We start from the raw sequence: 24,728 nt of genomic DNA on the forward strand, positions 1-24,728 counted from the left end.
TAAGAGATCTGCTTCTCTCAGCTTGAAAAAAAAAATGGATTTGCAAAGGACAAAGGACCTTTATTATATAAAAAAAAAAAAAAAAAAAAGATTTCTAGGGTGCCATTTTGTAATCTGCCACTTTGTCAGACCTCATTTACCTGAAATTATGGTCAAAGAATAAATTAATCAATCATATTGTGTTTTCCCAAGGTTTTGAGTGAAGTTTAATAATAAACCTCCTCTCTGGAAAATGGACATCAAACTGCAATATTCTTTGAAAGACATTGTTGCAGTATATTTACCACAATATATTTGCCATTTATATATAATGTATGTGTGTAAATATACTCACTTTGCTATATGTATACTGTCCCTTCTAAGGCAGGTAAGCCTAAACAATGCACAAAGCAAAGCAAATGAAACAGTGTGTGAAACCCATTACAGCCTGCTTAAGGCCAATTAATCCCGGCACAAAACCACGTGATATATTTGTGATGCTGGAGAAGCAGATGCCTTGTGATATGTGATGAGTAATACATCACCTCTGAGAGCCGTGCAGCATGCTGTAAGGATCAGAGTCTTGGCAAGCAGTCACTTAGACAAACAGCATGATGTACAGAATAAATAGTGTGGAGGGAAGTGCCGGTGCCTGCTATCTGCTGCCAGCACAAGCTCTGAATGCTCTGCTGAGTGCAGATCTACCCAGACTCTTACTTGTCTCATCAGGTGCACAAAGCAGTGGATATAAGTGCAGCAGCGGCATCAGGAATGCTTTACCTCTTGGTGGCCAATATGCATTCTAGCTGTTGTTAAACTACTGTTCTCAGGAACCACTGACAGCTGGATTTTATTAGGGATGCTGTAAATGTTAGTTTGAATAACTGTTGATGACTTACATAGTAACGTAGGTTGAAAAAAGACCCCTGTCCATCAAATTTAACCTCTTATGTCAATATAAAACGCGTTTTAACTGCTAGTTAATTCAGAGAAAGACAAAAAAAAACTTCTGAAGCCTCTTCAACAGCTCAAAGGGGGAAAACAGATTCTCCTTCCTTACTCCAAAATGATCGGCCAGTCCCTAAAACTTGTACTATGAGCTATCTTTCATAGTCCTGTATTTCCTCACTTGCTAAAAAGCCATCCAACCTCTTCTTGAAGCTATCTAATGTATTAGCCAGTATGACAGGTTCAGGGAGAGAAGTCCACAACTTCACAGCTTTCACTGTAAAAAATGCTTTCCAAATATTTAGACAGAACCTCCTTTCTTCTAATTGGGATGGGTGCCTTGTGTCTACTGGAATGACCTACTGATAAATAAAGCATTAGAAAGATTGTTATATGATCCCCTTATATGTTTATACATGGTTATGATATTCCCCCTTAAGCATCTCTTCTCCAGCGTAAATAGACCCAACTTTCTTCATAACTGAGACATTCTATACCCTTTACCAGCTTAGTTGCCCTTCCCTTTCTAATTTATTAATATCTCACTTGAGCACTGGAGTTTAAACCTGCACTGCATGTTCTTGATGGGGCCTTACCAGCTCTCTATAATGTGGATGAATAACTCCCTCCTCCCATTAATCTGTGCCCCTTTTAATACAGCTTAAAACTTTATTTTCCCTTGCAGCTGCTGCCTGGCATTGCTTGCTACAGCCAAGTCTATAAACTACAAGGACTCAAAGGTCCTTCTACATTATGGATTTGCCTAGTGCAGTCCCATTAAGGGTATAAGTGGCTTGCATATTTTTACATCCCTGCATGACCTTGCATTTATCAACATTGAGTTCCATCTGCCACTTAGTGCCTAAATTGCCAGTTTGTCAAGATCCTGCTGCATGGATGCCACATCCTGGATAGAATTGATTGGGCTGCACGGGTATTGTGTCATCTGCAAACACTGATACATTACTTATAATACCCTCCCCTAAGTCATTTATGAACAAGTTAAACATAAGTTGACCAAATACAGATCCCTGAAGAACCGCACTGAGAACCTTACTCCAAGTAGAGAATGTACCATTAACAACCACCCTCTGTACCCGATCCTGTAGCCAGTTTCCTACCCATGTGCAAATGACTTCACAAAGATTAACAGACCTTAGCTTAGAAAGCAGTCGTTTGTGGGGAACGGTATCAAATGCTTTGGCTAAATCCAAATAGATCACTTCTACTGCAACTCCATAGTCCAGCTTCTTACTTACCTCATCATAAAAAGCAATCCATTTGGTCTGACCTTACCTGCCCTTAATAAAGTCATGCTGATTACTGCTCATAATGGCATTCTCTAAGCCTTCAAATAACTTGCCCACCACGGATGTCACACTTACCGGCCTATCACTGACAAGCTGAGATTGTAATCACTTTTTAATTATTGGAATTAAATCAGATTTCATCCAATCCATAAGTACCATACTAGATGCAGGTTGCTTTATAAATACCAAGGCCCTGCTTATTTTATTTTGCTCAGGGCAGCTTGAAACCACCAAGGTGTCCTATTTTTACTTTTAAAGTGGCTATACACATTGACATGCTGTACCACCTGAGTAAGATATTGTATGGCTGATTTTGTAATAATCCTAAAGTTAATGGAGGACAAGCAATCACAGACTCTGATTGGTCCAGTTATATTGTTCTGGAAAGTGAAACTTTCAGTTGGGAACTAAGGAAATCGGACAGAGGTGTCATATAATATAATTTCTTAAGAGACTGTGAAATAAGTTTGTGCCATAACTAAGACTTTCCTACAGAAAATGGCATGGTGGGCTTTCATGGATGACAGTATCATGTGGTTAAAGGGGTCATTCGCCTTTAAATTAACTTTTTCAGTTTTTGTAGTTACAGTGGCTTGCAAAAGTATTCGGCCCCCTTGAACTTTTCCACATTTTGTCACATTACAGCCACAAACATGAATCAATTTTATTGGAATTCCACGTGAAAGACCAATACAAAGTGGTTTACACGTGAGAAGTGGAACAAAAATCATACATGATTCCAAACATTTTTTACAAATAAATAACTGCAAAGTGGGGTGTGCGTAATTATTCAGCCCCCTGAGTCAATACTTTGTAGAAGCACCTTTTGCTGCAATTCCAGCTGCCAGGCTTTTAGGGTATGTCTCTACCAGCTTTGCACATCTACAGACTGAAATCCTTGCCCATTCTTCTTTGCAAAACAGCTCCAGCTCAGTCAGATTAGATGGACAGCGTTTGTGAACAGCAGTTTTCAGATCTTGCCACAGATTCTCCATTGGATTTAGATCTGGACTGTGACTGGGCCATTCTAACACATGGATATGTTTTGTTTTAAACCATTCCATTGTTGCCCTGGCTTTATGTTTAGGGTCGTTGTCCTGCTGGAAGGTGAACCTCCGCCCCAGTCTCAAGTCTTTTGCAGACTCCAAGAGGTTTTCTTCCAAGATTGCCCTGTATTTGGCTCCATCCATCTTCCCATCAACTCTGAGCAGCTTCCCTGTCCCTGCAGAAGAGAAGCCCCCCCAGAGCATGATGCTGCCACCACCATATTTGACAGTGGGGATGGTGTGTTCAGAGTGATGTGCAGTGTTAGTTTTCCGCCTCACATAACGTTTTGCATTGTGGCCAAAAAGTTCCATTTTGGTCTCATCTGACCAGAGCACCTTCTTCCACATGTTTGCTGTGTCCCCCACATGGCTTGTGGCAAACTGCAAATGGGACTTCTTATGGTTTTCTGTTAACAATGGCTTTCTTCTTGCCACTCTTCCATAAAGGCCAACTTTGTGCAGTGCACGACTAATAGTTGTCCTATGGACAGATTCCCCCACCTGAGCTGTAGATCTCTGCAGCTCCCCCAGAGTCACCATGGGCCTCTTGGCTGCATTTCTGATCAGCGCTCTCCTTGTTCGGCCTGTGAGTTTAGGTGGATGGCCTTGTCTTGGTAGGTTTACAGTTGTGCCATACTCCTTCCATTTCTGAATGATCGCTTGAACAGTGCTCCGTGGGATGTTGAAGGCTTTGGAAATCTTTTTGTAGCCTAAGCCTGCTTTACATTTCTCAATAACTTTATCCCTGACCTGTCTGGTGTGTTCTTTGGACTTCATGGTGTTGTTGCTTCCAATATTCTCTTAGACAACCTCTGAGGCCGTCACAGAGCAGCTGTATTTGTACTGACATTAGATTACACACAGGTGCACTCTATTCAGTCATTAGCACTCATCAGGCAATGTCTATGGGCAACTGACTGCACTCCGACCAAAGGGGGCTGAATAATTACGCACACCCCACTTTGCAGTTATTTATTTGTAAAAAATGTTCGGAATCATGTATGATTTTCGTTCCACTTCTCACAGGTACACCACTTTGTATTGGTCTTTCACGTGGAATTCCAATAAAATTGATTCATGTTTGTGGCTGTAATGTGACAAAATGTGGAAAAGTTCAAGGGGGCCGAATACTTTTGCAAGCCACTGTATTTAGCTTTTTGTTTGGCGGCTCTCCAGTTTGTTATTTCAACAGCTATCTGGTTGCTAGTGTCTTATTTACCCTAGCAACCAGACACTGATCTGGAAGAGAGACTGGAATATGACTAGGTGAAGAACAACTACAATAAAAATATAGCCTCAAAGAGCAATAGTTTTTTGTCTGCTGGAGTCAGTGACCCCCATCTGAAAGCTGAAAAGGGGAAGAAATGGAAGGCAAATACTAAAAAAAAAAAACTATGAAGACTGAAAATGATGAAGACTAATTGCAAAGGTGCAAGGTATAGGGCATTAAATAACATACTAAATATTAACTAAAATTAGATCACTGTATCGGCTTTTTCCATTGAAACAGAAGTTGTGATATGGCGTGCCATGGTGCACTGTTTGATGCCAAATTAAGAGATAGTCTGTCATAAATCAAAAGTATGTTTTCCTGTCACATCATCTAAGGATGGTTACTTTTTAGTTGCACAGTAAGTAGAGTCTCAGAGTTTCCATGCTGGCCTTGGGATTTATGCTGGTCAGGGCATTTTATGGAGTTTGTATGTTTTTTCTTTTATCATCTGAGTTTCCTCCAACAGTCAAAACTTTTCCCCTTGATAAAATTACATGTTACACGTGCATTTGTTAGGTTAGTTAGACTGTAATTGATGTGGATTTGGAGTTGTGTAGGGTGTTATGTATTTTGACTGAGTAACCATCATAGGTGCCACAGCGGGTGTTTAAGCCACTGCATTCTGCATCAGCCATTTTATCCCCTGTACCAAATTAGCAACATAGAAGAATACACTAAAATCTAAGTGCATTGCTTTGGCTTCCCATACGGCCACCTGTGCTGCTGCCTTGGCTCTTCCTCTAGAGGGCCCTTATTGGCAGTGAAAGCATTTACATTATCTTTTTGGATTGCGCTGTTGCATTTCTAGTCTCTAGAGGCAGGAGTACAAATTCAAGCTGGGATCCAAGCAGTATTGCTTCTGAGAGTGCTAGAAGATTACAGTCTGGCTTCCTGGGTGGAGGAGATCCATCTGCTTATTAAACCTTTGGACAGGATACAGTGCTTTGCTGGCCCATAGAGGTATTTCATTAAACAAATGAATGCTTTTGCTGGTTTAGCAGCCCAGTGCAGAATGAATTTATCTTATTCACGCTATATTCTTTAGGAGTCCCCGCATGACTCAAATCTGTTTCTCTGGCATGGCAGAGATCTGCCCTCTGCCTGCCCTGACCTGTCCAGTGTTTCACCAGAATAAATCGACAGTTCACATGAATGTGACTTGGGGCTGAACACAGCATGTTACAGCTGGTGCAGAATAAGATGGGACTGCCTGCCAGGATCTTGATCTCATTTATTAACAACTTTGCTGTGAATATAGCTAGGAGGCAAGGGCCAGTGAGCCACACACGTTTCATTCCTCTTCCTGAAGTACACAAGGTTCCGAGCTGCTTGGCACACCTCTGCAAGACAACAGGGTAACTTTTAGAAGATATAAGCAAATAGAAACAAACATGGATCAGTGCATTTATGATTATGGGGTTTTGGCTGCTTCTAATTGCTTTAGATCTTCAAGATCTAATTGCTTTTTGGCAGAAGCCCCTTGGTGAAGGCCTTAACTGACCACATACTTGCAACATGATCATGTTGTAGCAACGGTGCACCGTAATTTGGAGCAAAATGATCGCAAAATGAAGTGTACAAATTAAACAGGGGCATTTTCCCATTTCAAATAATTGACTACTCCATGTACCAGTTAGAAATTAACATGCATTAAAGTAAATTAAAGGAAAACTATTCCCACAAAATATGTAGGTCTCTATTATCGCATTAAACAGCTGATATGTAAAACCCTGCTTTATCTAAATAAACCATTTTCATAAAACTATACTTTTTTTAGAAGTGTGTGCCATTGTGTGTACCTAAATAGAAAAGAGAAAGCGGCTAATGCTGGATCTCACCAGTGAAATTCCATTTTATACTTGGATCTGATTTTAACTATTGACATGTATTGACTATGTTGCTGTTTTGTATACAAAAATGGATTAGGCCTGTGGCACATGGAGTGTATTCTTTGCTTCATGTTCCATGGGCTTTACTTTTCTAAGCAACACCTCAGGTTTACTTTGTTTTGATTTAGCCAGAGCTTGGTGCTTTAAATGTAACTTTTTTTCTGTCAGGTGATCTTTGAGGGAGCATACAGGCCAGCACAAAATGGTGGCTCATGGGAAAATATGTTAAAGGGCAATATTTACTGATAAATATATATTCCAGTTTGGTAAGATTATTTAATAGGCCACATTATATGACATATACTACCTGTTGGTTAAGTATTAGTTTGTGGGTATAGTTTTCCTTTAATAATGCATATTTATAGTTGTCTGTATAGGCCAGGCACTTTTTATGTATATTTTTATTTATATAAATAATAACTTGTGCACGCAGCACTGTACATCAGAACAATACATTACCAGCGGCTAAAAGATTAGTAGGCAATAATAACCTTTAGTGGCATTTGACAGCATAAATGACAGAGAAAGCGGCTAATGCTGGATCTCACCAGTGAAATACCATTTTATGCTTGGATCTGATTTTAACTATTGACATGTATTGAATATGTTGCTGTTTTGTATACAAAAATGGATTAGGCCTGTGGCACATGGAGTGTATTCTTTGCTTCATGTTCCATTGGCTTTACTTTTCTAAGCAACCCCTCAGGTTTCCTTTGTTTAGATTTAGCCAGAGCTTGGTGTTTCAGATGTAACTTTAACCCATAATCATCGTGGGCATGGGGGCAGCAGGAGAAAGATGTACAGTCTAAAAAAATATGTACATTTCAATAAATACCTATTTGGCACATAAACACATTAATATAAATATTATACCCTGCCACATTTACAGAGGCATGTACAAAGTATCAACAGTTTTGGCGTATGCTGTTTTTGGTAAAGATTGACAATTCTCAATTAAAGCACTATCGGCTATTGTATATCTCATATATCACGTCACTGAAATGCATACGCCTGGAGATGTCTGAGCATGCATCTTCATATGAAAGATTTGCATCTGAATGTTACTGCCCCTTTAAGCAATGCATGTTACAAGCGTGAGCTCTCTATTGTGCTCCCAGGTTCGTAATACAGCTTAACACTTGTCAAATAATTTTCCATTCCCACGACTTCTGAGAAAATCCTGCAAATAGCTGACTTCAGCAAAATATCCTAATGCAAATATCAATAGCCTGCTCAAGCATTTACTGTCAGAGACCAGAGCCCTCCATTTATGGTGGGAAGGTGTTGGTCAGGGCTGATGGGAGTTTGTGGGAAAGCTTCTGGTTTCCTACACTTGCAGCTATAGATATATATATATATGGTATATTATACAGAACCCTTGCACTTCTGCCTACGCTTGGTAGTGGTAAGGTTTAATAAACTTCAGATCTGACTTCTTTCTTATGCTCTGACTGTTTTTTTCTGCAGATGTGTAGACCCACATGTGAAACAAATTAAATACCTGGATGCCTCTCTGGCTTCCTTTAAGCTACTAACCACTAGGTGTGATCTAGTGATATGTGAGTTGACCGAAAACTCAGTCATCGGGTGGGCTGCAATTAAATATAAGGGTTAAGGTGGCCATACACGTCAAGATCCACTCGCTAGGGCCAAATGGTCAAATTATAAAGACAGGTATATGAGCCGTCAGACCGACCCAACCTGATGGGAAAATCAAACCTGGCCAATTTTAGGACAGATATCAGTTGGTAGGCCTTTCTGGGGTGCCCATACACAGATGCATATAAGCTGCCAAATCAGTGCAAAGGACCCAAATTAGCCAGACTGCCCTAAGACAGTGGGGCTTATTTATGAACACTGGGCAAATTAGCCTGTGGGCAGTAACCTAGGTTGATAAATGACCCTTAGTGAATGGACCTTGGCCTTATGTTTTTGCACCTCCCTGACCCAGCTTTAAACAATATCCTTGTGGGGTCAGTTTGGATGCAAGTTTTAAATGGATCGATTAGGGTTAAGGGTCTAAATTTGTTTTTCCCAAACTGTTTTTATACTAAGAAGAAAAGAAGTACTCCATTTATGACTGATATGCCAAGAATTTATTTACATTAGCAATCATCTAAAAACAGGGAATGATGCAGAACACTTTTATGCAGGGTTATTGTTGCCACAATTATTAGGGTTTTTTCTCTCCGTTGCAGCTAACTTTATATTCAGTCTAGTTCTGCTCAGAGTTCATTGCTTTCCAATCACCAAGCGTTGCTGGCACTGGACGGGTTAATGATTTTTGGTGCCAAGCATTCTCTATATGTGTAGGAAAGAAGAGCGCAGAATAAAAAAATCCCAGCATCTTTAATACACTTGAATAACCCCTTCAGCGCGACTGAGGCAGAAAGCTTTGTTATGTTGGAACACACTCAGATGTGAAAACGAGAAGAGGAGGAGGATGGGGAGAGGCAAAAAGTGAGAGAGGAGGAAGGCTGGTGCCAAGATAGCCGCACCCTTTGACAACCTGGGTCTGTGCCACACTCTCTGCTATTAACATACTGTCTAGAGGTCACATTCAGACGAGAGGAGCCCGCAGGTCAGGCAGCAGAAAGATTATCACTCATTCTGTGACTCCTCCACATAGCAACAGTATCAGTACCCCAGCTGGCAGGAGACGCGCATCTGCAGTGCTGTTATCTGTGCGTTTGGCTTCGATTTTACCCTCTACCCACATTTTATTTTGGAATGATTGGCTTCAAGACTTGAAAGTGCATTGGCCCCTATACTGCTGTGCTGTAGAAAGGAACGGAGGTAGGTAAAAGAGGCAACAGACTAGAAAGGCAGTCGGTGAGCTAGAGAGAAGTTCAGTTCCAACAAGTTACTCTGGGAGGTGAGAAATCGAGCAGGGTGAACCGCCAGGGAGAAGAGGGGAGGAGGGAGAGGGGAAAACATTTTAGAAGACAGAGGATAGGGAAGTGAAGAACAGTCTTCTATGGGTTTAACTATCAAGTGGGAATAACACAAAGGACTAGATTATAATTGTGGAAAAAAGGTTTATCTAGAACTTTGGAGGTTTAAGGTATTATATTATCTGCAGAGTTTGGGCTTAAGGTTTACATTTATCATGGGAGCAATACTTTTACTTAAACGGATCTCTTAGGGGGAGAGTTGACAGGAAGAGAAAAGAAGATTATATACCCCAAAGGATAGAACATGTGACAACTTCTGCTCGTCCGTCAGGAGGTTTCTGTGACACTGACCTGGTTTTACATTCCGATCAACAACAGCTGCTTATTGCTCCTGTGCTCAGTGGGAAGACTGGAATATGATTTAGTAAGGGACCGTGTGCTCTGGGCCACATCTACCTGCCAGGCTACACATTGGAACAAGGGAAACCTTACACCCTGCTGGGGGAACTGTACAGCCACATGAAGGAGCCCTGACCATGTTGTGTTAACCTCATTGGCCTGGATTCATGCTAATTCTATAGCTCTCATGTCCACGGAACACTGCCACCATCTCAAGCAGGTACAATAGGTGTGATTTTCTGGACATTAAGTAGCCATCTAGTATTTGCAATTGCAATTTTAGGGACATACCTCAGCATATAGCCATACCAAGCACCACCTTTTGGTTTATTTGGACATTTTTGGATGGAAGCTGTGAATGAACTTATTCCTGCATTTGTGCTACAGTAGTTTAGGTCTCTATCAAAAACCTACAATGTGACTACAGATTTTCTTTTTAGTTTGCAGTGTCTGCTGCCAAGACTCAGTTCTTATCTGTTCCTTCGTCTGCCCTTATAATTAATCTGCTTTGGAATACTGTACACAGATACATTCTCACATCAGTTTGGCAGTGTCGCTTCAAGCAGTGAAAAGGTTAAGAATTCACGTAAAGTTAAATAGTGACTGTCTTGCCACTTGCCCCTGAACCTTTAAACTTATAACTCTTTGGCTGCCTCAAGGTAAGTTACTCATACTTTTAACTCCTTTATTGTTCTGTGTAACCAGTGATATGTTTATGGCTTCTGCCTTACATACAACATGTGCACAGATACCACTTTCACTTCACACAGATCTATTAAATTGGTGGTTCACCTTTGAGTTAATTTTTGGTCTGTTATAGAATGTCTGATTCTTAACAATTCTTCAATTGGCCTTCATTATTTCTTTTTTATAGTTTTTGAGTTATTTGCCCTTTTTTTCTGACTCTATGAAGCTTTCAGATTCCAGCTTTCAAAAAACACATGCTCTCTAAAGATAAAAATGTCTTTTTCTTGCTACTTTTTATTACTCATCTTTCTGCTCAGGCTCCCTCCTGTTCATATTCCAGTCTCTCATTCAAATCAGTGCATGGTTACTAGGGTAATTTGAACCCTAGCAACCAGATTGCTGAAATTGCAAACTGGAAAGCTGCTGAATAAAAAGCTAAATAACTCAAAAACCACAGAAAAAAATGAAGAGCAATTGCATACTGTCTCAGAATACCACTTTCTACATCATTCTTAAGGTTATTTTAAGGTTGAACAACCCTTTTATGTATATTGAGACTTACTTACACCACCCTAAGATTACAGATAAAACCTCCATACATTTACAGAGTTCCTCTATACCTTTGTAAAGCATTCACCAACACCTGTACACAGGGTGCCAGTGATCTCACCAATGCCTTCCTGCCTTTCAACAGATTTAACTTTGACCTACATATCTTTACAGAACTCCCACAAACCCCACCATATGATCACAGAGCTCACACCTATACCCCCGTAGTCTCTTCCAGCACTTTGTCCCCTTACACGACTTGCAAAGCACTTCTGTATGCATGCAGGACATCTAACAAAATGTCCATACTTTTACTTTCCACCAGCACCTTTTTACCTGTTCAGGTTTTCTCAGATCACCATGTTCTCATCTCACTACCATTACAGAACTTGTCAGCAGCATTTCTGTAACCTTACAGAATGTCCATCAGCATCTGTATGTCCTTATAGAACTTTCATTAGCACTTCCTTTTTACATTAGGGCCTTACAGGACATCTACCATCTTTCAGCTCCTTGAAGATTTCTCAACTGCCATAATACACATCCTAGAAGCCTTCAGGACTCCAACGTATCCCTGCATTAATTGAATGGGGAATTCTTTTCCAATATTTAAAAGGAAAAGGGCCTCAATAGTACATCATTTCAACTGTCCAATGGTCACATAAATTGCAATTTCAGCGCTGCACCATTTGTAGCCTGCCCTTGTGCTAGGCCGATGTCTTGTATTATTTAGACCCTACAGTTGTTGGGTCACTATTCCCAGCAGTGCACTATGATGAGTAATTCATAAAACCTGTTTTCTTTTTCTAATATTAACTGTAAGACAAGGAATGGTTGTAATATTGTTTTCTCAGTGTACCTCAGGGTTGAACTCATGATATGTATGTATGGATGTACTTTGGAAAATGAATCCTGCTGTAGGGCAGAAAAAATAGAAGGCCTAACAGGCCCCTAACTGATGTATGGATGGTTTCAGTATGCATTACCAAAGCAAAGGACCATGTAGAGTCTAGTTACTTCACTGCTTACCTGAATTAAATTATGCCAAGGAACAAGTAGTCAGTTGGTGGCCATACTGAAATATGGTTATGGTCACTCTGTGCATAAATTTAAGCAGTGGTTGTAAAAGGCTTTACCACTTGTAAACCATTCTAACGTCATGAGTAGAGTTGCCACCTGGCCGGTATTTTACAGGCCTGGCTGGTAAAAGTGATGCTTGATGCCAATTTTCTTTAAAGGGAAGAAGGATAAAAATATAGGAAGGCCGGTATTTTTTTTTTTTTTTTTTTTTAAAAGGTGGCAACCCTTCTTACGAGAGATGACAAATGTGCTGCCTAGAGTTCTGCGATGGTAGAAATGGGGTTAAATGCAGCACACAGTTAAACATGGCAGCGGCTCTACAGCACAGAACGTTCTGTTACTGCAGCTCTGTGAATTAATCTTTTGCAATCTCTCCCGCTGATGTGCATTGCTAATTATTGAAGAGTACAGGATGGCCAAGTGAAAGCCATCCTACAGCCCTGTGTTGAGATCTATCTGCTAATGAAAGCGGTGCCTTTGTGGGTGAAATGTGAATATGCTACCCTTTGTATATTGTGTATTTGTAAATAAAGACTGTGGTTTGGCGCTGAGAGATGCCAGTGATTGATCTGCACGAGGCTCACAAGATGTTAGTAGCATTAGTGTAGGTAAGCCAATACCACTTTCCAGATGCCCCATACCAGGTGGTCAGACTGTATTATGACTCCCCAGAGGCAGGTGTGTTTGTGAAATTGGATACAAGTACAATAAACGCACTTTATTTTTTTTTTGTCCTTTCAAACTGTTGTTGAACTTCCAGCATCCTCCGAAAAGTGTCAAGTCCTAAAAAAAAATGCAGTTCCATCTAACACAGATGTAAAAATTAGTGTCAGTTGAGCTTATTATTGTTAGCAAGCTTATGAATATGAAGAACCAATATGTAAAGTTATAAATATTATAAATAAAAGGAACAGTCCCCCCCAAAAATCCATAATTTGTCCTTATAATGTCCCTTTAATTTAACACTTTCACTTCCTGCTGTGTCTTTTCCTAGACTGAATGATCAGAGAACAGTCAACCAAAACCAACTGAGAGGCCAAAGACCACTAGACAATAGGCACCAAAGGCCACTTGCCCTAGACATAAGCTATGCAGGAACACATATACATTTCTGGTGGGTGCACAAATTGTATCCACATCATTTTGAACATCATGTGTCTGTCCAGGTTACAGAACTTACAAATCCTCAAATCCCTCCCTGCCCCTGATGTAATCAACTTTGTCCTAGATGTCTTCCCTTCAGTCCCTTAACGTCATGGGTGCAAGAGAAGCCCAGTACCACTAGATCAATATCAGCTATTAAATACAAGGCTCCTTTGCATCTCTGAGCACTGCACCTTGCGAGTACAGTAATAGGATTGAGTACGTAACATAAGAGAACAGGGCAGGTTAAAGAAGAAGGGCCCCAAGAACAGGAGAAAACTTTTGGGAGAAAAAAAAACATAATTACCCGAACCAACATTTTGTAGATATTTTCTGCATAAACATCAGTATGATGTCCAAGGTTTTGCCCTTCATATGTTGTTCACTACAGATCCCATCCCATGGTCCCTAGTTGCCTTTCCCCCCATATGCGGCCCAACATTCCTGCATTGCCAAGGGCCCCCACTTTTAAACCCCGACACTTTAGTTCCGTGCTTTACAGGAATTATTGTTTTATGCAAACCAAATTATTTTATACAGTTTGCTAATACTGAATAAAAACCCTGTAGCCTTTAACATTTTAGGCACCAAACCTAGATTGTAAGGTGCCTGGGCTCCCAGTACTGTGTGAATAATAATAAACTTTATAATAAATAGTGTCAGGTGGTGGGGAAGAGAATACTGGCTGAATTTGTTTCTTGCAATAAATTTTCTGAGTTTGTGCAGTAATCCTGGTGTCTGATCCCAGGGCCGGGCCCAACGCGATGTGTGCCCAAGGCACATCACCCACCCTGGATCGCCCCCTCCTTTGCAACGAGGGGAGGAGCGGAAAGAAGGGGGGCTGACGGTTGGCAGGGTGATAAGATGCCCAGTTGTTACAAGTGGGGAGCGCATCACGTTGCTGGCCGGAGATAGGGGTAGGCAGAGAGCTGAGGAGTTATGTGCCTAGCGCTACCTACTCTGTTGCACCCTAAGCAGGTGCCTACTCTGCCTACCCATAGTTCCAGCCCTGTCTGATCCTAGTCATTTGAGCGGGATTGGGGCATTAATAATGCAGGTACACTGCAGGCACCAGGTTTTATGCACCTTATCGTAACATGCTTCTTAAAATTATCTTATTAGATGCTGTTTCATTAGCTCAAGGTAAAATATGTGGCATGGAATGATGGGTGTTTGACAATGTGTTCTCCTCATTACAAGGCAACTGTTCTGCAACCGGCAGACAGTATCATTGCCTGGAGCAAGATGCCGGGGGTTTTATTTCAGCAATAGCTGGGCAGCCATGGGCTTGCAGTCTCATTTCCCTTTTTTAAACAAAGAGGAGTTCAACAGACTGGCATGTATAAGTGCTAAACATATATACATGCATGTAATATAAATAAGAATCCTGTCTAGTTCTCCTTAGTGACTGAGAATTGTTGTTTAACTGAGCAAGTGTTGCCATCTACTAACTAAAGTTTTTTTAAATTTTCCTGTAAATCTTTACGTTAAACCTCTAAAACCACAAGTTAAATAAAGATTGTTACAGTTTGCCTAGGACAGCTCCTATTGACTTCTACATGATCTTGACAGCTTGTAGATGGCGACGTTTTGTATTAGTACTTTTTTATGGTTTTGTCACATAATGACAAAATTCACTTTTTTACACAAAAAAAATAGTGTGTTCAACTTGTGAAAGAAATATGAACGATAGTAAATGCCCCCCCAACGTAGACATACACTTTCAGATTTTAGTCTTGTGTCCCCACACATAGCTTGTCACCAGCACACGCAAAAGATCACACAGACATACAATTCTATAAATGCCTAAACCTACCCACTGGCCTGGGCTGCAGATACACTGCTCTCAGGTTTTAGAAAATTGCACAGGAAAAGATATTTGCGGAAAAGAAAAAAAGATTGGCATTTCAGACAGCTTTAATATGAACCAGAGAAGAGCTGAAGACATAACAGAAGCACATGGAAGAAGGTCACATTACAATGTATACATTGCATATAAAATATGAATCATTTAAAGAATGGCTAGTATAGTGTCCCTGGGTGTGATAGAAATGAAGTAGTATTGAAAATGGCAAATATGTATAAAATGGAAAATATTTATAGATTAAAATATGATTGGAATATAGGTTGCACAAATCACCTCTTTATAGAAAGAGTAATCTGAAAGGAGAACTAAAACTTAACTAAAGAAGTAGGGCAGAGCATTTTGGCAGAGCATACGGTTAATACCATGCCAACTCTATATCCTGTTTATACATTTACTTTGGGACTTGTCAGTTCAATGACTGATTTCACTAGCACCTCTGTGATAAACGTTCTCATATCAGTAAGCTCCTGCCCAAGGTCTGGGATTAAACAATGACGTGCTAATCCTTCATTTTTCTCCAGTGCGGCCTCTTTAATGGTTAACTCTACAAATCTTGCCCTCTCTTCTCTTTGGTACTCAGGTCTCTTTGAATATGGACGTAACTGGTCTGCCATTGCCAGGATGGTGGGCTCCAAGACCGTGTCCCAGTGCAAGAACTTCTACTTCAATTACAAGAAGAGGCAGAACCTAGATGGCATTTTACAGCAGCATAAACTGAAAATGGTAAGAAACTGGTGGCAACCATTGCCAGTGATGTCTTACATGCAGATGGCTCTCTTTATTACTGGTTCTGTTTTCTGTACTGGATAATTTTCTCTCAAATATGGACACAAAATATGGTGTGTCAAACTTAAAGACTTTCTCTAACTGTTGTATTTTTAGGGTATTAGTCTTTGCTGGCCTGTATAATCCTTTAAATAGGAGCAGGGTAACTGCAACACTATGATGCAGAAAAGGATACAAGATGCATATTTATTTACTCAGCTGAGACACTTGCTGACACACCCATCTACAGACATATAATATAGGTGCTTCTCTGCAAATAAGAAATATAGAGAGATACCTGTTGTCCTTAGTTGCTTACACCTGTGTAATGTTAAGGGTGAAGACACACAGAGCTACTAGTAGCAGCTACTTGTCACGGCTACTAAAATAGACAATGCTGATCATTTACTGATAATTGTCTCTATGTGTGTTTTAGCAGAGGCAATTCTCAGTATTGTCTATGGCAGGGTATTTTCTGAAGATTAGTAGCCATGAAAAAGTAGCTGCTACTAGTAGCTCAGTGTGTCTTCACCCTAATAGATATGATTTAGGAGTCAGTTTCTCAGTCTACAGACAACTTGTTAGATGACTACCAAGTCTAGTCCAACAGGAAAGTCCCATGCAATATACCTGGTAGATCAGTTTAACAAATTAATAGTAGATAGAGAGATGTAACTGTTTCACACACTATTGTGTGTGTGTGTGTAAATATGCACAGGTGTAGGATCTGTTATTCTGAAACCGATTATATAGAAAGCTACGAATTAAGGGAAAGCCATCTCCCATAGACTCCAGTTTAAGCAAATAGTTCTACTTTTTAAAACTGATTTTACTTTCTCTGTAAAAATAAAACAGTAGCTTGTAATTGTTTTAAGGTAAGCTACATGAATCCATATTGATGTCAAACCAATGCTACTGGGTTTATTAAATGTTTAAATGATTTTAAGCAGACTTAACATGGGAATCAAAATTATGGAAAGATCCCTTATCCAGAAAACCCTTTGGTCCTGAGCATTCTGGATAATAGATCCTATACCTGTAGTTGTGATATTCTTTCTTTAGGATTTTGCTTCACTGAGTGAGTTTTTAGGATATTCTTAATTTTCAAATCTGGATTGTTGGACAGTATGTTATCCAGTTAGCCCAGTAGAAATATGGTACATGGATCAGGTCAAACGTGCCGAGTTAACAGTTGCAGATGAAATTTTTACCTGTAAAGAAATCTGCTTTATGGCCCCTAAATGAACTAGAAATGATTAGTGCAGCTGACCCTGAAAATTGCTAACATTTTTAAAATTTGTTTTACTGTGCAAAACTCTGCTTCCTTTCATGGAAACCAAATGAACAGTTAAGTCCATTGTAGGGCCTTAAGCAGTACTTGTTATTTCATTGTGAATTTACTCATCATCTGGTATGCTGAATTTGCCCCTTCAAGCTGAAATATTGTGGCCAAGGAATCAAAAGACCTGAGTCCATACTAGCATCTCGTCCATGATGTTTGGTGCCAGCTGACTGAGCTGCTCATATCCACAGCCTTACTGACTATCCGCCTTCTCAGGCATGGAACCAATACATATACAGAATTACACTGGACGGAACCAAGTCATGGCCTACTGGCATTTCAACATGCTATAAAACCTGTGCAAGCTATTTTTATGTGTGTGTGTCTTCCTGGGGAAATTATTTTTACTTTATTATATTGTGTAACTTATTGGTGTACCAAAGAAACTATGTTGACCATCTGGGGGGCTTCAGGTTACATCTACTTTAAATGTATTTTATTTGAGAGTTGATTTGGTCTAATTTTTTTCTTCTGCGCTGTTGATTTAACACCAATATACTGGTCTGAATTTTAGAATGTAAGTCAGAACTGGAGGAAGGACTATTATGACCACCTAAAAGTGTTAATGTGAAATAACAAGCCACTTTGTGTTAGTAAAGAGAAGTTGGCATAGCAACCACATGGCTTTGTTTTTGATAGATATGGTAGATAGAGGATAGATGGATAGATATGGGGTAGATGTAGAAGTAACTCATTATGGAGATACTGGAGTGGTTAATAAATTTCTCATTTCCAAAACCTTGTACATTAGGGGTGATTACTTCTTCAAAACTGCCCTGTTTTCAGCAGTAAAGCTCAATCTGACTAATTAAGGAGATTTCTAAGGTGCTCGGGCCTACAAGTTTGAGGGCCTGTAGTGCCCCATGGAATCGAATTACAGAAATGTTAAAAAGAGTGCCAGTATGTTTTGTTAGAAGGAGAGGGAAAAAAATAGCAAAATCTTCTTTGATGTGTTTTTAGATTATTTTTTGAGTATTAAGGCTAAAATTGTAATTGTAATCATATAAAATGTCCATAGTTCCCACAGTGTGAGATACAGATGGAACACAAGTTATTGGAATATTACCCATACTTCATTGCAAATCTGGCTGGGGAATGAACTCACTGAATTACTCCCTTTGTAATTATATTTAAGGAATAAATCAAATAAATTGACTAATGTATTTAGAACACTACACTTCTGGGATTGGGAATAGTTACGTTGAGAGTAGGCATAATGTGTCTTGGTGCAGAATAATATTTAGAAGAAGAAAGAATATGCTGTGATCCTTAGCAGTCTTGTATTACGAGCATGCCCTTGAACGCTAAGAACTTTTACCAAATGTGGGTATAATTACAACGTTAGGTTTGCTGGAGACAGCAGAATGACATAGCAGATTCCCTTGGTGCCTTGTAAACTTTTTTTCCCAGTTTGCTATCTTCCCCCTTTTGTTTTTAAGGTTCCATATTTTCATATCTTGAAAAATAAGCACAGAAGGGATAAGATTCTGCCAGCAGTATCATTAAAGCAAGTGCACATAAATAAGAGCTTCCCAGCGAGGGGATAGCAGCCGTTCCTGTAGCAGTCTGCTCTCTTTATGGCTGGGTGCTTTGCCCAAGTCGTCAGACTTCACATCCCTTACCAGAGGAACCTTTCCAAGCTGACCGAGCCTTATTGGTAGAGGACTTTGTCAATTTGCAGCCATCCATCTGCATTTCTTGCCAACTGCGTGTTTCCTGCACTGCGGGGAACAATTGGTGGGGCCTGTTAATAATTCTGGTCCAAGTGACACATTTTTGTGCTAAGCTGTGTCTGGCACACTTGCCTACCATAGAAACAGACTAGATGTACCCTAGTGTAAAGTTATGGTCTCCAGCTTATTTTAATGCCAGTCAACATCTGTTGAAGGCATTTGCCAGGAGCTGCATTGTAAAAAGCCATAGTGCCAGCAAACAGCAGCTCACTCTTGTCCACCACCCCCCACCATGTTAGTAGTGGACAGTCCAAGCCCCAAAGTGTATAATATGGGCCCCACAGAATCAGCCTTGTGTTTCGTTTTGCTACCTCTGTTGTCTTTTTGTCTTAGAATTAAAGTAGAAATTATATAGTGTTTGTTTAGGCAAGAATTCCACATTCGTACCTTGCCTAGAAAAAAAATCTGTAATTGTCAAGAGCCTTCGTTGTTTTTTTTCCTCTTTTCATTCCAGCTTTAAAAAATAGTGAGATACTATTTTAAGGATTATTACATATTTCAGAGGAAGTGGATTATTCAGAGAGGCCGTTTGAAGCAGCCAACAATTCTGCCAATTTCTCAGCTTATTTTTATAAAGCATTACAAGGCTAGCATTTGTGTTCTGTGCCGCCAAGCATTCAATGCCCTTCCTGGGTCCTGCAGAGAGACATTGTCCTAGCGTATGCTAAAAAAGTTCATTCTTCCCGACTTCCTCCTCCCGCCAATGAAATTTTATAATAGCCGATCGATAAATATATGTTATAATCAGGGCCTGGGTGAGACAGCTTAGATATGTTCCTGTGGCCTCCTTATGCAGTTTGTACTTTCAGCGAAGGGGTTAAGCAGACAAAAGCCGGTGCTTACAGCAAAGATTGTTCTTGAGGGTAGAGCCATGTTCAAGTACAGTTAGAGAGCTCAGCAAGACATTAGAGAGCTTTTCCATAGTAACCATTGTGCTTAACCATCTTGTCGCTGTTCTGCTGTACAATGTCTGCGGGTTCCCTTTCCAATAACAAGAGCCAATTAAATGCAAGCTGAGGGAAAACTTTGAACTCTTTTAAGTTTATAAACACAAAACAATTTCCCCACCCAAAAAAACAGAAAGAAAAAAATAGCAGATCTCTGTGTGTTGCTGCTAACTAGGAAACAAAAAACGTCTGTTACCTTGGAGCTTGGAGGTAGATTTGTGTTGAGAGTCTTTGTGCAATATTCCAGTCCCCAAATGGAAATATTTGAGATGCATTTGAGATGCTTTTAAGGCTCATCTGCTTGTAATGCAGCTCGGATAAAAATAGGACATTGTTAAAGGCAACCAATTCTAATAAATAGCTTAAAAGCTTCCAAGCAGCCAAACCACCTATATTCCTATAATGGGCACAGAATTGAGCCAATCATTGCCTGCTGCACTAGAGCACTTGTAAATAATTGCATAGGTGCAAGCCTTTTCTTCCTGCAAGGTAGGCTTAGGTGTTAAAGGAGAACTAAACCTTGAAAATAAATGTGGCTACAAATGCTGTATTTTATATTCTTACTGCCCCAGCCTAAAGGTTCACATTATAACAGTAATGATCCTGGCCTTCAAAGCTGTTACAGGAGCTCCCCATATTCTCTTACAACACTGCACGTGCTCAGTTGTCTCTGGGCATTTGTTAAAAAAGTTAAGCTTAGGGGGGTCGTTGCAAATCATTAAACAGAAAATGGGGTTCTCTTGTCTCAGAAACTGATGTTACATTGCTAATTATTTAATTCTGATGCTAATTGCACTGGTTTCCGAACTGCAATGTAATAGGATTCTGAATTAATTACTAATTACCCTTGTATCATGACTTTTATAGTATATACAGTATGTGAGTGGGTCCCTAAGCTCAGTAAGTGACAGCAGCACAGAGCATGTGCAGTGAATCAGCAGAAAAGAAGATGGGGAGCTACTGGGGCATGTTTGGGGGCACAGATCTTCCTTGCTAAAGGGCTGTGGTTGCCTTGGGCTGGTACAGAAGCCCTAAACATAATGTACAACATTTTCATGCTACTTCTTTGTTAATCTTTTGGTCGTCTTAAAGTACAAGGCTCCCTTCCCAAGGCACAGCCTCTTTAAACCTACTTAATAGCAAGTATGCAGGGGGTGTTCACATGGACCCTTAGTGGCCAAACATCGAGAGCACCAGAGCTAGATCAAAGATTTCCGTGATAAAGAGTACATATTATCTAATGCATTATTTTGCCTTTAATGTCTATTGTAAAAAGTCAGTGCAGCAGGAAAGAGAAACAAACTAATCACGGGAAAATGTCTCATTCATTTACAAATTCAAAAGATAAACTATTTAAAGGGGTTGTTCACCTGTAACTTTTAGTACGATGTAGAGAGTAATATTCTAAGACAATTTGCAATTGGTCTTTATTTTGTATTATTTATAGTTTTTTTTAATTATATCACTTTTTCTTCAGCAGCTCACCATTTGGAATTTTAGCAGCTATTTGGTTGCTGGGGTACAAACCAGGGAGCAATTTGAATGAGAGAATGATATATGGATAGGAGAGGACATGAATAGAAACATAAGTAATAAAAAGTAACAATAACAATGAAATTGTACCCTCACAGAGCAATAGTTTTTTGTCTGTCAGGCTCAATGACCCCCATTTGAAAGCTGGAAAGTGTCAGAAGAAGTAGGCAACTAAATCAAAACTGACCAAAAATAAATAATGAAGACCAGTTGAAAAGTTGCCCAGAATTGGCCTTTCAATCACATACTAAAAGATAACTAAGGTGATCAACCCCTTTAAATGTAGACATCCTATTTTAATTTGCCATTGCTGGTTTCTGTAAGATATAAGAATCAAATGCTTTATGAATGTGATAGAGACCTTAGACTGTAAGCTCCACTGGGGCAGAGATAGGAATGGTGCATAATATGTAAAGTACTGTGGAATTGTGTCTATATTTATCTATATACATGCCAGGTTTATAAATACATAGTACAGAAATATTAAGCAGTGATTTATAGAGATTATACATCATTAATATCAGCCTCTGCCCCTGTCGGGCTTACAGTCCCAAGCACATGGTCAGTTTTATTAGGAGCCAGTTAACCTGACTGTAGGTTTTTGAGATTGGCCTTTTGAAGAATCTTACTAAACTGGAATCTATATATTTCAGTAAATATTGCCCTTTTACATCCTTTCCCTGGAGCCACTATTTTGTGATGGGCTGTGTGCTCCCTCAGAGATCACCTGACAGGAAATAATGTAGCTCTAACTGTACCAGGGAGTAGTGTGGGAGTAAAAGGCAAAACTATGTCCAATAATTGGCTGATGTGACCTAGCATATACACAAAAGTATTCGGCCCCCTTGAACTTTTCCACATTACAGCCACAAACATGAATCAATTTTATTGGAATTCCACGTGAAAGACCAATACAAAGTGGTGTACACGTGAGAAGTGGAAGGAAAATCATACATGATTCCAAACATTTTTTACAAAGTGGGGTGTGCGTAATTATTCATCCCCCTGAGTCAATACTTTGTAGAACCACCTTTTGCTGCAATTACAGCTGCCAGTCTTTTAGGGTATGTCTCTACCAGCTTTGCACGTCTACAGACTGAAATCCTTGCCCATTCTTCTTTGCAAAACAGCTCCAGCTCAGTCAGATTAGATGGACAGCGTTTGTGAACAGCAGTTTTCAGATCTTGCCACAGATTCTCCATTGGATTTAGATCTGGACTTTGACTGGGCCATTCTAACACATGGATATGTTTTGTTTTAAACCATTCCATTGTTGCCCTGGCTTTATGTTTAGGGTCGTTGTCCTGCTGGAAGGTGAACCTCCGCCCCAGTCTCAAGTCTTTTGCAGACCCCAAGAGGTTTTCTTCCAAGATTGCCCTGTATTTGGCTCCATCCATCTTCCCATCAACTCTGAGCAGCTTCCCTGTCCCTGCTGAAGAGAAGCACCCCCAGAGCATGATGCTGCCACCGCCATATTTGACAGTGGGGATGGTGTGTTCAGAGTGATGTGCAGTGTTAGTTTTCCGCCACACATAGCACCTTCTTCCACATGTTTGCTGTGTCCCCCACATGGCTTGTGGCAAACTGCAAATGGGACTTCTTATGGTTTTCTGTTAACAATGGCTTTCTTCTTGCCACTCTTCCATAAAGGCCAACTTTGTGCAGTGCACGACTAATAGTTGTCCTATGGACAGATTCCCCCACCTGAGCTGTAGATCTCTGCAGCTCCCCCAGAGTCACCATGGGCCTCTTGGCTGCATTTCTGATCAGCGCTCTCCTTGTTCGGCCTGTGAGTTTAGGTGGACGGCCTTGTCTTGGTAGGTTTACAGTTGTGCCATACTCCTTCCATTTCTGAATGATCGCTTGAACAGTGCTCCGTGGGATGTTCAAGGCTTTGGAAATCTTTTTGTAGCCTAAGCCTGCTTTAAATGTCTCAATAACTTTACCCCTGACCTGTCTGGTGTGTTCTTTGGACTTCATGGTGTTGTTGCTCCCAATATTCCCTTAGACAACCTCTGAGGCTGTCACAGAGCAGCTGTATTTGTACTGACATTAGATTACACACAGGTGCACTCTATTTAGTCATTAGCACTCATCAGGCAATGTCTATGGGCAACTGACTGCACTCAGACCAAAGGGGGCTGAATAATTACGCACACCCCACTTTGCAGTTATTTATTTGTAAAAAATGTTTGGAATCATGTATGATTTTCGTTCCACTTCTCACGTGTACACCACTTTGTATTGGTCTTTCACGTGGAATTCCAATAAAATTGATTCATGTTTGTGGCTGTAATGTGACAAAATGTGGAAAAGTTCAAGGGGGCCGAATACTTTTGCAAGCCACTGTATGTGTGCATTAAGAATGGTATGATCCTAGGAGGCGACCCTTGATACCTAAAATGGCAATTTTGTATTTAGGATTACCCAGTAATACATACTACTAAAGAAGTATATTTTTTCATTAAATAATTGCTTATTTAGATGAAGCAGGGTTTCACATATGAACTGTTTTTTAGCGCCATGTTTGGGAGCACCATGGGGCTGCTTATAGTAAATATACTTTTTAACTTAAAGGGACAAAACACCTAAAACACCTTTGCTAAAATGAAGGCAATAAGTAGTTTATGGGGGAGATTTATTAAGGCACGAACGCTCGGAGCCTTCAATCAAATGCTCCAAGTGTATTTTCGTCGATTTTTTCGCGTTTGCGTGACTTTTCCATAGGCCCGCGCAACTTTTTCGTACGCTTGCGCAGAAAATTCGGAAAGGTTCTGCAGCTGTTTACAATCGTTTGGTACGAAAATTTAGTGACTTTCGTGTCGCCAATACTATATTATCGTGACTTATACGATTTTTTCGTAAGCATTTTCGTGATATTTGCGATCTTCAAACATTATCGTATCCAATCCGAATTTTTCCCATTAGGGATTCGAACTCGTGTTTTAATGAATTGGCCCTGATGTGTTGAAACTAATTATGTTTATTTGATTTTTTTTTAAAATCCATATTTATTTATGTTTTGCCATTATAAATCTCTGATTTGAAAGTTGGGGTATGTTCACTGAACTCACCCCTTCCTTCCTTTATAGACATCTACTTTTGAACAAACAAACCCAACCCTTCTCTAAACAGCAGCCTTTAAGCAGCTCATTACCAAGGGCTTCTCAGTGATCTGGTAATAAGTATTATCAGCTCCTTTGAAGTTCTTTGGGACCATAAGTGAAAGAAGAACTAGTGAACCTGGCTTCATATTCTTATTTAGTGTCAAACAGTAAATTAAAGCAATAAGCAAAAAGTATGATTAGCATGTGCCCTATTCGTTCAGCTCATATTGTAAGGGG

At 40.0% G+C, this 24,728-nt stretch overlaps 1 protein-coding gene across 18 annotated transcripts in view; it reads left to right on the top strand.

Annotated features, from left to right (window-relative positions):
• Positions 1-24,728, top strand: part of ncor2 (nuclear receptor corepressor 2) — a 225,847-nt gene that overhangs the window by 137,325 nt on the left and 63,794 nt on the right. For all 18 annotated transcript variants that reach the window (XM_012969087.3, XM_012969081.3, XM_012969148.3 and 15 more), the window contains one exon: positions 15,645-15,787. In XM_012969087.3, coding sequence (XP_012824541.2) covers positions 15,645-15,787 — 143 coding nt within the window. The remainder of the gene's footprint in view (positions 1-15,644; positions 15,788-24,728) is intronic.

The sequence above is a fragment of the Xenopus tropicalis genome, chromosome 1 (assembly GCF_000004195.4).
Source record: "Xenopus tropicalis strain Nigerian chromosome 1, UCB_Xtro_10.0, whole genome shotgun sequence".
NCBI classification, from domain to species: domain Eukaryota; kingdom Metazoa; phylum Chordata; class Amphibia; order Anura; family Pipidae; genus Xenopus; species Xenopus tropicalis.